The sequence below is a fragment of the Pyxicephalus adspersus genome, chromosome 5 (genome assembly GCF_032062135.1).
Source record: "Pyxicephalus adspersus chromosome 5, UCB_Pads_2.0, whole genome shotgun sequence".
Lineage (NCBI taxonomy): Eukaryota > Metazoa > Chordata > Amphibia > Anura > Pyxicephalidae > Pyxicephalus > Pyxicephalus adspersus.
The window spans coordinates 26,334,455-26,349,328 of NC_092862.1; the positions used below are offsets into that span (position 1 = coordinate 26,334,455).

At 36.2% G+C, this 14,874-nt stretch overlaps 1 protein-coding gene across 4 annotated transcripts in view; it reads right to left on the reverse strand.

Annotated features, from left to right (window-relative positions):
- Positions 1 to 13,410, reverse strand: part of RIPK2 (receptor interacting serine/threonine kinase 2) — a 21,609-nt gene extending 8,199 nt beyond the window's left edge. The window contains exons 1-8 of one of the 4 annotated variants that reach the window (XM_072410955.1): positions 12,977 to 13,410; positions 6,727 to 6,880; positions 5,001 to 5,156; positions 3,434 to 3,585; positions 1,995 to 2,044; positions 1,312 to 1,473; positions 1,130 to 1,209; positions 744 to 806 (exon numbers count right to left, since the gene is read on the reverse strand). In XM_072410955.1, coding sequence (XP_072267056.1) covers positions 744 to 806; positions 1,130 to 1,209; positions 1,312 to 1,473; positions 1,995 to 2,044; positions 3,434 to 3,585; positions 5,001 to 5,156; positions 6,727 to 6,880; positions 12,977 to 13,221 — 1,062 coding nt within the window. In that variant the 5' untranslated portion in view covers positions 13,222 to 13,410. Of the gene's footprint in view, positions 1 to 743; positions 807 to 1,129; positions 1,210 to 1,311; positions 1,474 to 1,994; positions 2,045 to 3,433; positions 3,586 to 5,000; positions 5,157 to 6,726; positions 6,881 to 11,469; positions 11,596 to 12,976 lie in introns of those variants that run through there. The other 3 variants (XM_072410956.1, XM_072410959.1, XM_072410958.1) reach the window with 3 other exon arrangements.
- Between the last annotated feature and the right edge of the window lie 1,464 nt (positions 13,411 to 14,874).

Below are 14,874 nucleotides of genomic sequence, written 5' to 3' on the forward strand. Positions count from 1 at the left end.
AATTCGAATTCGACCACCCGAATTTTTTTGCTATATTCGGCCGAATAGCTGCCGAATCGAATAGTGAGCTATTCGACCAACACTAGCCAGGATCATAATGGCAACCCCACAATCTATACCAGGGCTGCTAATGTTCAGTTTTGGAGGATCCCATATAGGCTAGGATATGTTTTATATAACCATTTTCTGACTCTTTAGAGAAATTATGTACTGATGTCTGTTGAAGAAATAGTAAAAATATGTCAGGATCCTCCCCCTCGAGGGCTAGAGTTGGACACCAGTCATTACTTTCAAAAACAAGTTAACATTTATTACAGATTTTATTTAAAGCCTATGTAGAGCCAATACTTTATCTTAATTTTGGATAGACCTGGAAAGGGTAAACATCTCTTTCATTTTTATTTATTCCTTTCTATGTTCTGAAATATACTGCTCCAGTATATGAACTTTCCAGCCTGTCATTAATCTTTATACTTTCCATATACTTGTAGTATACACTATACGTTCCATAAGCACAGTCACAATCTATCCAGAATGAAGTGATAAATTACAATGGTCTAGTTTGCATTTCAGAAAGCAGCCCTTGTGTCCTTTGGACATTTTCTTTTGTATATAAGTGCTGTTTCATGATAAAGAAAAAAAAAAAAAGACTGATAATGTATTCCCAGGCTAAGCAAATACACAATGTCAAAGTGCAACTGATAAAAATAAATGTACCCAAAAGATACAAAGGAAGAACTTACAGGTGGTGCATCAGTAACAGAAAAATTTGAAGAGGCTCTCCAGTCTTGTGGGAAAGTTCTTGCCTTTATAAAACAGAATGGCTGTTATCAATCTTTTACCAACAGCACCGCATGAAATATTATCAGCCTGGAGCTAATAACAATGCAGTGGTACATATAAAAGTACAATAAGCAAAGTACATGTTTTTATTTTATGCAACCAGACAAGTATAAATGTGTGTGCAGGGTACTAAGTAAAGCACTGGAAAATAAAAATATATACTTTTAGGTTCTGGTTTTCAAAATGGTTTACCTTCAAGTGTTGTCCAAGGTTTCACTATTGATAAGCTGGTATCTAACTAGTCAACTAAAACAACTTTACATTGGCAGATACTTATGTCACTTACTCTTTTTATCTGCAGAATCCCTTCCAGTATTGAAATATCATCATAATTTTGGATCACAGGCTCAAGGTCCAACAAACATTCTAGTGAGAAAATTCAAACATTGTTATCGTAATTGTAAATGTACACCCATACCTCTCAAATCGAAGGCAATGGGGAATAACTTCTATACCTGTGCTACTTACTCAGGAAAGCCGGTCTGTCATTGGGATCGCAGGCCCAACCACTCTGCATTAGTGATATAAACATGTCCCGGTACGGCGTGTCAGAAGGTATGCTCTCCTCACTTAGGTCGGGTCGATTACCTTTGGCCACAGAGAACATGATCTGCATGGGGGTTGTGGCACCTGATAAAATAATCCCATTAAACAATGTGTTAATAAACTGGGCAGGGTCCACGCTGCGTGATATGTTGGCGTTATATAAATACTGTTTTTTAATATTATTCATAATAATAACTGAGTGTGTCCTACACCCCAAATTGCTTTTTGATAATATATGGCATTTTAGCTGTTTTAGAGGGAAGGTTTGAGAATGCCCTAGCACTGTACCAGTTATATTAAAGTTTGGATTTTATAAAACAGAATACCTAATGGCTAACAGGAATAAAAAAAACATGGGAAAACAAATATAAACATCAATGAGAACCAATTTCTTTCCTTGCCCAGGAGCCATCAGCAATCTATTAACCCATTTGTTCCATACATACTTGATGTATAAATTCCTTGCAGTATTTTCCATATTATGTACAATTAATAAAATCCACAGAAAATAATTATGAAAAGTAAGTACGACAAAGCTCTGGTTTTCATCAATTAGTGTGTAGTAAATGTTCTGTGTTGTTTAGTGGGCTTTATAATTTCAGTACCTTCATATGGCTGTTTCCTCGACAGAACTTCCCACATGATAATAGCGTAGCTGAAAGAGAGAAACAGTATATCATGTTATTTGTCATTTATATATACCAATGGAATGTAATCCAACCTGTTAGTTCACAACAATGAAAAGTATGAAATCTACTTCCCACACACTCTAAGTGACATAATGGTGAGGAAAGTCCACACTATTCCCCTGGAGTGTACTTCTGTGTAGCTGTACTCATTGCAAATATGGGTCTTACAAGCTTGACACACCAGACTACATAACCTTGTATAATATATATTAAAAGCCTAACTCTGGGATAGGCAAATATTGTCTAAATACAAGAGGCGTGTATAGTTATATGGTTATCTAGGTGTGCAATGTGTGTTTCTTGGCCAGTAATCCAACCTGCAATTTTGCCTTTGTTAAGAACTTTCTGCAATGAAGACCAGTCACTCCTGTGGTTTCACCTTGTGCAGGGTAATTTGTCTTTTAACCACCCCGTGTAGGTTTTGTGTAGGTAGGTAGATTGTAGTATGAGGATCTGCTGGGTCCCTCCCACAGCTTTATATGTACAATATTCAAGTCCAGCATCAAAATGAATTATATATGTAATGCTCAAATGAACAGTTAAGATAAATTAGGAGTTATATGTTTGTCTTAACTAGAAATATTAAGACAGCCAGGGCTGAAATGTGAGAAAACTCTTTGAGTCATTATTAATTCTTGAACTAACTTAAGCACGTATTACCCAAAGCATAACACCGGGGCATACCTAGCTTACTTTGCTACTTTGCCAAATACACCCAGGGCAGATACAGTTTTACTCCTTCCCACACACCCCTATGCATCAGTATTAAAATAAACATCACAGACAAAGAATAGTAAAGGGTGTATTAAATAAAATATCAAACAAGGGTTAAATAAACACCACCCCACTCTGAATCATTAGGATGCTAAAATTTTATAGGATTTAATGGTAATATACTACCACAAAGTAGAGAAGTCATATTATGCAAGGAAAAAAATGGCCACTTGTGATGATATACTTGTAAATGTCAAATGGTGACAATAACCCAACACCACACGGGTAATCATGAAAATATGCAAAGAAAATTTATACAGCTATAGCGAACTACATTCTATATGCTGAATTTGTATTGTCTCTGTAATGCAAATACAATCTGCCAGCATGTACAGGGGTTAACCATTAGCAAGATACCGAGCAAGAGGTAACCCCTTCATTTCCCACTACTTTGAAAAACCACTAGATGTATCAGGCTGTTTGTGTGAACATAAAGTTAATAAATGTATGTTTACTTCCATCTTATTGCTCTTTCATATTTGCTTTCTTTGTAAGCTTTTATTCTCTGTAATTTAGTAGTGTTTGCTCTGTATTATTCTCCTATAGCAATGTCATTTGTATATACAGGCCAACACACATACCTATACATATCATGCTTAACGCTCCCCCTGCCAGTGTTAAGATTGGGCTCATACATTTCAGGAGGCATGTAAATAATAGTTCCACCGGCTGGTTTATGATCACTGAAAGACTGTGACAACATTCGCCATTTGGAAAGCCCGAAGTCAGCAATCTAGAACAAAATAGGAAAACACAGTCAATGTGGATATTCTCCATCTCCAATATTCTTCATCATTTTTCTATGTAATCATTGGGGTATATGTTAAAGAACTTTGGTTTTATAGAAGCTGCTTATAAATTGACATATCACTCATCTTGTCAAATTGAAGTATCCCTGATAGATTTAAGCCCTTTTTAAGACTTAAAGGTAACCACTGCTAGCCACTCCTAGCCAGCTGCCCCTCTTCACTATTGTGTGGTTTACCTATGCAGTTGTGTCAAGAGCAGTTCAGCTTCAACTACACATAGCATCTATGTTATGCGGCTGAGTGGGATTGCGATTTTCTGCAGTTTATTGTTTTGAGGAAATTGATGTAAAAAAGAATGAAACTGCAAATGCTTTTAACTGCTTTCCAACCACTGCAAAACCTGGCAGCTGAAAGGCGGCTAGAAGTAAAATGTTGCATTTGGCTACCAAGGCTGCAATCTACAGCAAATGCACCCCAAGTGCAGCTGCCTACAACTGTCTACACAAAGTGGTTCCCAACCCCTCATGTTTAGTTGAATGGGAGTAGTTGGGAAAGTGGCTGAGCCTGTGGAAGACCGATGTGGCCAATCACAGGTATGAAATTAGCCTTACCTTCTCCCTAAGGGGGAAAATCCAAAATTTCAAGTTGTCACCAACTCTCCCATATGGGGAATCTCTAAATTGGAACACTTGTTCCAGTTACAAGAGCTTTCCCCCTTTCTTCTCTTTGGGAAGTTCCTAAAGTAGGAGTTTACTTCCTGTTGTGTCTACTGGACAAGCAAAAAAACAAAAAACACACAAACAAAAAAAAACCTTAGAAAATTTTACCCTGGTAGTCTACTCAAAAAGAAAAACGTATATATGATATTATAACTTCTGTAATACAATTTATTATGAATTATGTAACCTCACTTGGTCTTTTTATATTTAGTTAGATAATTGATATTTTATCAAGTGAGTTCTCCCCTTACGACTGTTGTCTCAGGAGATTTAGCCCAATTTACTTTTAGGCTATGGCATGTTGTTGCACTCAGAGAATGAATGTTGGGCACATCATAGTTATATGATGTTGTTGAATATTTCTTTTTATATTATAGTGCACACACCATTTATTAAGATCTGCTGGTCCTAACTTCTCTGCCTTATTATCAAAAGTGTTTTTTTTTTTTTAATTTACTTTTATATAATTGTGAATATTGTATGTTGGCAGAGAATACTAGGAGAATGCTAAGACTACAAATAGAAGCATGGTAGTTTAAACATTTTAATGAAATTTATATTTTGCCTTTACCAGTTGAACAACTAAATACAAATATTAATGTGACCTACTGTCATTATAGTGGTGAATACGATTATGAATTTCTTAATCAAATACTCACAATTGTGCACGGTAACCTTACCTTAACATGGAATTCACTGTCTAGCAAGATATTTTGAGTCTTCAAGTCATGGTGCAGCAAAGGAGGAGTCAAATTGTGAAGAAAATTTACTCCTAATGCAATCTCATAAAGAATCCGAAACCTTATCGGCCATGCAATTTCTGGTGATGGGTTTTCCTAAAAATAATAATGCAATTACCACCAACAATATTACTGTCTTATAGTCATGCAAAATCAAATTTCATCCTCCCATGACCTTTTTGTTTTAGACAGAGAGGGGAAAAACTTTAATCTATGTCAGTTTTTTTTTCTTCAGCTGGTAAGATTTTTCTCTACTTTATGTGCCTGTGATACTCATGCAGGAAAAGGGTAAGAGAGCATAATCATTATGGGAGAGAGCAATAATGATTGAAATCCAATCAGGCTTTAACATTCCCCTTACCTATCCAAGATTAAATTTTGTCTGGAGTTTTGCTTTAGGTACATCTCAGATAATAATATCAGAAAAAGTAAGTTAAATTCTGTCTATACCCATTTTTTTGCTTTTGTCTTCTGACTAATAACTACACTTTGTGTAAAAGCAGCTGCTACAATGCCGTATATCTTTTGCAGTCCAGCAGCCTCTCCTTCCACATTGTTTTTAGACTACGTTAATGACATATGACTATGGTAGGGACATTAGATTGTGAGCTCCTTTGAGGGACAGATAGTGTCATGACTATGGACTTTGTACAGTGCTGTGTAATAAAATGGTGCTATATAACTACTGTGTAATAATAATAATACTCCTATGAGAAAAGTTTCCCCCCTCTCTATTAAGAACAGTTACAGTTGTGGTACTTTTGCCCTTTGTTACAGTTTCTAAGGTACATTCAGCACCATTTCCTAGTCAAACTGTCTTTCCAAGTGCTTTACGCCTACCTGTGTCCTTCATTTTTCAGTGCACTTTTCACCAGAATTCACTAACCATTGGAATGAATAATGACAAATGTAAGACATACCACAGAGAAACACAGAAGTGTGAATACAGCCCAATGCTTAACTTCAGTACAACAGTCATAAATCTATGGGATCATTAGTGGCAGACCAACAAATCATCTAACAATGTGCAGTATGATCATCCCATAAACTGTCCAGCACACTTATCAGAACTGAAACTCCGTAACTTCACACTTGGCTGAACATAGAGTATGCCTTGGAGGTAGTGTCAGCTCAATTTACCCTCCTACATCAATGTAACAAAATACAGACAACAAATTTATGCATCACACATAAAAAAAGTAAGCTATGACAATAGGGAATGCTGTAAGAGTGCTGTAAGAACGGTCTCACTCCTTCCCCCCTTTCTATCCTTTTTTTTATTTGTCTTGTCTGATTATTCTTACTGTCTTTTTCAATAAGTATATAAAATGTATCCTAAAGTTTGATAAAAAATCTGGATTATTGTCCCAAACTGGGTCTTCAACTGTTTATTTAAATCCCGGATCTTCAGGCCTACTACTCAGGCACTTGACTAAATAAGCATAAATAACGCTTTGACTCTGTGGACTTTCTTCCATAGCCTGAATCGATAGTTTCATGATGCTTTGTAATAGGCGGTGTCTGGTATGACTGTTTCCCTGTGTTTTATGTTGAATGTATTGTATGCACATTACTTCATGTTTTTTGTATTGTTTTGGTTGGTGATTGTTGATGGAAAAATGTTTCTCAATACCAATATATTGAAAAGAAAAATAGTTGTACTTACCTCATGTAATAGCTGGTTGAGTGATCCATTAGTCATATATTCTGTCACAATGCCAATATTTTCCTCCTCATAACAGATTCCCAGGATTGGCAGAATATAACTAAATCTAGCTTTGTGCAAAATTTCTGCTTCTTTAAAGATCTTGTTTCTTTCACTGCAAAACACAATAAAAATATAAAAAGTGCATTTTATTCTTATTTACAGATATTTAAAGCCATTCTGCATGATATTAACAAAGATTTGGGGTGATTGTCAGCAAATTACAGAAAAACAAAATGCTTTCAGATTATTATTATTGTTATTATTATTATTATTATTATTATTATTATTATTATTATTATTAATAATAAAAAAGGGGGAAACTTGCAAAAGATAAACTTGTTCCACTCTCCACTTTGGGATGACATTTGTCAAATGTGCTAAAGTGTCTACGGGACAGATTGTGAAGATAGATGACAAAACCTGATCAGAGTATAAACCATTCCCAACTTTATCCAAAAAAAAGTTTTGTTCTTGTATTTTTAATTTATGTGTGATGTATTTTATTATTGAATTGTCAAGAAGGCACTGCCTGTAGCAATCTATCTGATTCTAACTAGAGCATTCCCTAACAATGTAGGGGGTTTGTGATTTTATTAATAATCTGCAATTACTAGAAGAATTATTAGATTCAGAATCATCTAATGAAAGAATAATTCAAAGAATAGTTTTTGTCTGCTGGCTTATAAAATTACTGGTGAATTTTGCAAATATTTGATAGTCATTAGGTGAAAGTGATTGGAAATCTTGGCTTGTGCTGTATTACCAGATTCCAAGATTTCATGAAAATAAATCTCCAATGTAATGGTATAGCTGTTCAGATCTTCTAATATTATTATTATTATTATTATTATTATAATAATATTATTATTACAACCATTAAATCTTGTATCTGGAGATGGAAAAGCTGCTAAGATAACCTCATTTGTTATTTTTTTCTTTATGTGCTATGGTGGTTGCAGATTTGGCGATAACTATAATATTATTTTTCACTAATGCTGAAAGTCAGGTATGAATACCATCTATAGGACAATGAAGACTTGACTAGCAGTGTGCTTATACAGCATGGAGGAATGCCATTTAGTGGACCAATCAATACAGATAAGTAACATGCTTCCTTTATTAGCTTTCTATGGGGTAAGTTATACAACATGCATTTGTTTTAGTGCTTGTTTGCACATGATTGGATCATTGTGGGATCATGTAGGACCAATCACCAACAAGTATACTATGCTCCAAAGGGAGCAATTTGTTCTATCTGTTTAGCAATAAATTACTACTAGTGCTTAATCTTTAGCTATTTTATTACCACAATATAGCTATGTAATATTACTAGATAAATATTATGATGCAAGGCCCATTTCTGTTGATTTACATAAAAAGTAATGTAATGATCTATAACAAAAAAAGATTTGGGTGTTCCCCTTCAAAAACATGAGGAAATGGGCGAGAAAATACCATGTGATGCTTGAGAAATCAACATTAAAGACGTATGATGTTTTACTATAATTTCTTTGAAAGAAGATAACAATGTAACACCTATAGCTAGAAAACCAGTTGTGAGTCATTCAAAGTTGTCTATTTTTTTAATGTAAATTTTTATTAAAGGTTTTCAAGATATACAGAAAGAAAATACATATACATACAAAAGTATAACATGAACAGAATAAAGTGAATACATTTCAGGTATGGGCTTCATGCTGTGGAGTCAACAGTTACATACATCACAAAATAGGTTCAAAAGCATAACCCCGCCTTCGTTTGTGTAATATCCACATAGTTTGAATAAAATACACCAAATGCATAGCCCTGTGTGAAATCCACCAAAAGCTTGTAATACCCTTATGGAAAAATCAACAATTAATAAAAAGATAATAAAAAGGTAAAGGTAAATAGTAGAGAGGAATAAGGGAGAAAAAGAAGCAAGGGCCATGAATCTGATTTGGGAATCAAACAATACAACAACAACAAGGTTAAACCGTACATTAGTGAGCTAACATACAAGAATGGTAGAGGGAATGCAGGTGGTCAGTATTATATAACACCCAATGATACTGCTTAGTCAAAGTTGTCGATTTACCATCATCTTATAATATTTAATTCTAATAAACATTAAAATGCTTAGAACCATTTTAATATTGGACCTACTGAAATTGTACAGCTCTGACATTTTTTACCATTTTTCAGGACACCAAAAAACCTACCATACCTATACTCTTTTAGAGTTTGTCCAATTCAATGGCTTTGTATAAATTTATAGTCGATGTTTGTTATCCTTTGAGAGCTTTAACATTCTTTCACACTTTTTACAGAAGGATCCACAGACGTGTTGAGTGGACTTTAAGGTGACTAGACGTTACTTGCATTTGGTACAAACAGGATAAAAAACAACCCCCATGTGATTCCTGCAGCTCTTGTCATAAGTATATCTACAATTTCAATTTCCACTTATTGGTCCTTCAAAGCCCCAAAATAACTGTTGACCTTGCAAGCTAAGTCCACCTAAAGCAGCTTCCTTTTTTGGCAAAATGTGCTTTTGGGAGTAGCATGCTGGCTGCTTTATAACCATATGTGTTTTGTAACACAGCACCAACCAAAATATAGAGAGATATATTTCAGATTCCTGATCTGTAAAGGACCTTTTGACTCCTTTCTCCACCCCTGTACACTTTTACCCCTCCAATCTGTTTGCTAAATTTAGCAATGCTTGTTAAGTGGTGGCTATCAGACGTAAACAAGAAGAACGTTATCATAATTGTACATTTCCTGGCTTGGTGTTTCTCCCTTCGTATTGGCCTAACATAAGATACTGTAACATGACATGAACAGTCATGGAATAATCTGTTTATTGTGCCCAGAATTTATATGTTGCAAGATTGGCAAAGACATTAAATAAGTTCCAGTAAGATTTAATGTTGCATATATGAAAATATTATCCAGCACTGCCCTGCAGGCTGCAATGGAAATTTACCTGCATTAAATCATGACTTGAGAATCAAGTGAACAATATTTGTTTAAAGCCTGATTATTCATATCTAAACTAATATATTTATATATGTAAATGCAGGTTTTTCTAAACAGGTTCCGTTATTTTAGGTATATGATGCAATACAAATGAAATCCAACAGATGCAACAATGATAAACCAGTTTGTGGTTACTATTACTGACAGTGCTCAATGTAAGTGGCAGCCGAGCACCATGTATTGTGCAACCAATTCCATTGTTACCAATAATTACTCTTCCTGGAAGATTGTCTTGCTTTGAACTGATCACACAACATCAAAGCCACATTCGAAGTTACACTCATTATTTGGGATAAAAATCTATAATTCTTTATAGATTCATATGTATATGAGTCTATAAACACACATATGTATAATAATACATATACCTATTGTAGAAGGAAACATTCATGTCAAACTCAGAAAATATTTGAAATCATGAATTAAAGGACCTGGAAAGGGCCGTGCCTAATTGAGGTACTGCAGATATGTGTCATTTAATTTGGGATCTAGGCCTGGAGTGTCCTGGAAGGAATGGGTGGGCCAGACACTCATTTTTCCAGGCCAGAAATTGAGGATAGCCTGGAAGCACCTGGCTAAGCTAATCCAAAATGGTATAGGTTAAAGAGTAGAAAAATGCTATTCTTTATTTTTAAAGTTGGGAATAATAAGGACTAAATTTTGCAACTTTTTTGTCAAAAAGGGAGTACATTTATGTTTGTTATACAGCCAGCATAGTAAAATATTATAAACTGTTACTAGTTACAGGGAGAGCTAACCATTGACTAGTGTGCTATAATGCCACTGAGCATGAGTATTATGGATGGTAACAACCACCCATGTAAGCTACCTGTACCTAGTAACCATTTGATATATAGCCTAGTTACCATCCTTAATAATTACATTTACTGGTTGTATGGTAAACATAGATGTACTTCCTTCACAAGGCAACTTTATCCCATGCTACAATACAAATACATAATGTTAAAATGTAACATTACTGTTTATAGCACATAACAGCACATAATCATTTACAAATACTTTCATATGAGATTCACCAACATTTACAATTGCCTAACAATGGAACAAGGTGAGCAAAATGATTGGTACATTTTACTTCAGCTTGAAAGTGATCTGAAATAAAACATGTGCTCATGTGCCAAAACAACTTGACAATACACTATCTCAATGTTTGTCAACCTTATTACTTGAGAGAACCCTTAAAAAATTACTAAATTTATGGCTCACAGTACATTGGTGTGCTGGCCAGTGGGAAAAATGTCACCTTTACAGATAACCAAAAACATCATTGTTGCCAGTTAAACTGACGTGAGAAGCATAAACTACTCATTGCTCAAGAAACCCCTAGCAACCTCTGGAGGAACCCTGACTGAGAAACCCTGCACTATCTGCACTACTCCCTTTAAATCGTAACATGATCAATACCCATTCTTTTTAATGAATGGGGCAAAAAGAGTGTCAGGAGAAAAAGGGAAATGGTCAGATAAATGTGACCGATAATGTGACTGTGCTGTACTCCAATCACATGAAGAAGTAGTATTTTAAGAACACCTTGAATGCCAAAATTGCATCAAAAGACAGTATATGCTCTGAAGCATGGCTAAAGGCCTAACGTGCCTGGTTCTATTATCTGCTTACCTGTTACAGACCCAGTTTGTCTTTGGAATTGCTTCTACTTACCCTACCTGTTGCTGTGCCGGTTTCCCTCCTGGACTTGCACTCTATTCTGCCTAATAGTTGCTGAACCAGCCTGTCTTGAACTTGCTTCTATGCTGACTCAGCTAGTTCCTGAATATGGCTTACTTCTGTTTATTCACTGCTGGGACCTCGGTCTGATTACTGACTCGTCCTGAAGCCCTGACTACTGTATGAGCCTGATTTATTAAAGCACTCCAAGACTCGAGAGGATACACTTTCATCAGTGAAGCTGGGTGATCCAGCAAACCTGGAATGGTTTTCTTCAAAGTCATTTGCTATTTGCTAGCATATGTTTTGAATCCTTGACCCAATCCATTCCAGGTTTGCTGGATCACCCAGCTTCACTGATGAAATTGCATCCTCTCCACCCTTGGAGAGCCTAATTAAATCTGGCCCAATGTCTCTATAGTTGGCAAGCTCCACTTTACCTTAGACAAAATTACTAGTTATTTATGTAGTGACTTCTTCTGAAACTCTGCTTATTATTGACATCCTACAATCTGTCCCTGTCAATGACCAAGTCATCTCCAGAGCCTCACACAATGGACATTCGCCACCTATGCCACTCTGCGTCCTTTCATTCCATGTCTGTTAATCCAGGACCAGAGATATAGGACGCCCTCTCTTTGGTCTCCAACTAGGCACATGATACTGACAGACACCAAGGCTCCACCATAAATGACATTCACACTTCTGTGTCTATGGTGAGCAGAGAGTCGCTTCATCAGTTGTCTATCACCAATGGAGATTTTTCTCAATATCTCCTATTCTACTTTTCTTTTTGAGCAGGAAAAAAGATAAACACCCCCCCCCCCCTTTCAAAAAAAAAAAAAAATACGGACAACGGTAAAAACCTGGGTAAACTAGGATAAAGCTCCAAAAACAGAATGTATAAAGCTCATATTAACATGTTTCAAACTTAGGTACCATAAACAGCTAATGTGTTTTAGGGGTTTAAAAGGGCCTCCTTGTCAGGGCTTGATACAGTTTACTGGACTGATTAAACTAAAGCGATCCTGAGATGTAATAAGCATGATTGTTATAGATGTTACTAGATTGTAAGCTCTTTGGGGCAGGGTCCTCTCCTCCTGCTTCACTGTCTGTATTTGTCTGTCATTTGCAACCCCTATTTAATGTACAGCACTGCGTAATATCTTGGCGCTATAAAAATCCTGTTTAATATTAAAATTAATATTATTATTAATAATAATAATAATAATAATAATAATAATAATAATGCTAGATAAACTGGCAAAAAATTGTTCATCACAAAATTACTTTTACTGGTACTTGGACTTAACTTCACCTCTTAGTACAGTTTGTGCTTGGAACCACAATAAAAAATAATTACAAATAATTTAGTGATAACCTAAACTTCTGTAAATCTCCTACCAATGTTTCTACTATAAATATTCTGCTAAACAAGATGTCTCAATTTTATATAGGAAGCAAGTTTAAACTATACAAATGTATATCATGTCACACCCACCTTTCCATCAGATGGCGCTCTTTTGGGAAGAACTTTAACGCTACCGGTATTCTCCAATTAGAATGCAGGGCCTTGTAAACAGTTCCATAAGCCCCCTTGTTAATAAATGTTAGATCCGTAAGTTTGGTGTAGGGGATGAGTTGAAGGTTGCTGCTGATATTGGCAGTCTCTTGGTACAAGTTGTCCCTTTGGTAACGCCCAGGAGAGCAGCACCCAGACTCCTGACTACTAGAACCACTGCTCATTTTGTTGGTTGACTCTCTTATCCCAAGAATGGAGAATTGTGATAATCCAGTGTGTTAAAACAGTCTAACCCTGGTTGTGATAAAAAATATTTCCTCCAGGAAGAAGTAAAAGTCACACTGCCTCCTCCCTCTCCAGCCCTCTGCACAATCCCGTCATTAGCTGGTGAAACTGAAAGAAGAAAAAGCAGACATCCAGAAGTTCCTGTTTTACCACCCACTTGTCACTGATCTCACATGTGAACGATAAAGAACAAGACTAATAATAAAAGAAAATAAGTTCTGTTAGGGATTAATATGTTCGGTTAATTTGCTGCAGTTAGTAAACGATGATAAAAGAGCAAACAAGCGTTCTGAGCTTCATGTTGTTGCAAGGTAGCGTTAACCTTACATTCCTTCAGGAAATGTACAAAGTTTTATGTGAGCAGTGATGTAACCGGCTCTTCAGGTATTCCCCACCACGGCTCTGCTGCAGAATTTTTCATGTACGTAAGGTCACAGTTTTCTTTTTGACAAGGGCAAAACTATAAAATTTCCCACATTAAGCAAGTTTGGTAAATTAGCTTGAGAAAGTTTGTGAGCTTTGTCTGGTTTTTATTGACCAGGACTTGTCACACTAGTAGCACTTACTGGTCATTCAAGATCTTCTTTTATTAATTTTTATTAAAGCAGAATAAAAAGATAGTAACTAGGCCTCCTCCTGTCCATGCTGCTCGGAGCAGTTCTGATGAAAAGAAATGGTCTTTTCAGAAACCCAAACTGTCAGGAGTGTTGATTTTCTGGTGCCCGATGTGTTGTTTCTAGATAGGGTGGCTATTTTTTCTGGAAATAAAACCAGAGTTATGGTCTTTTTTTGTGGATACCATTGGCAACAAGCCATGCTGATTAAATACTGGCCTGGTGGCAACCCTACCGTCAGGTGACCCCCCATGTCAATTCTGTGCCCAGGAGGGGCCACTGCAGAAACCAGGAAATCAACATTCTTCAAGTAACTTTAGGGGATGAGTCCTCTTTATTGGGTAGCACCCCTACCTTAATTTGATCCCTATGTGAATATTGTGCCCTGTACTCATATATGGACCCAGATAATCCACTGCAGGAACCAGGAAATCAACACTCATGAAGTGATATTGGGGATGAGTTCTTTTTATCAGAGCAGTGTTCGGCAGCAGGCAAGGTAAGTATTGAATATTCCTATTTATAGATACATATTTGTTTATATAATTTTTATTAAACTGTAGGAACAACTCACAGCTTTAGGGCCAGGGAAGTGGTGAAAGTAGTTCCTTTTGGGTGCCAGATGTGTTCCTGAGCTTATACTGCTACTTCACATGTACCACAAAAGAGGAACTGTGCCACCCTGATGACATCATGATAAAAGTTTGTTATAGTTTAGTGCAAAATGACAGGGTTTAGATTCTCCCTTCTGACATTAAACCCCAATAGGAGTTTTATCACAGAGGTTTATTGATTCATTACCTCCCTCCGCACTATTAAACACAAAGAACAAGCATAAAGTAATGTTTCATCTACTTGACCCGGGGGACCTCAGAGGTTTCATTCTTCTGAGAACACCCAGCTGCTAAGCCCCCTTTAAACCCATCTCCTTCAATTTACCCCAAGCCCCCACACCATCTTCAAAACACACACAATGTT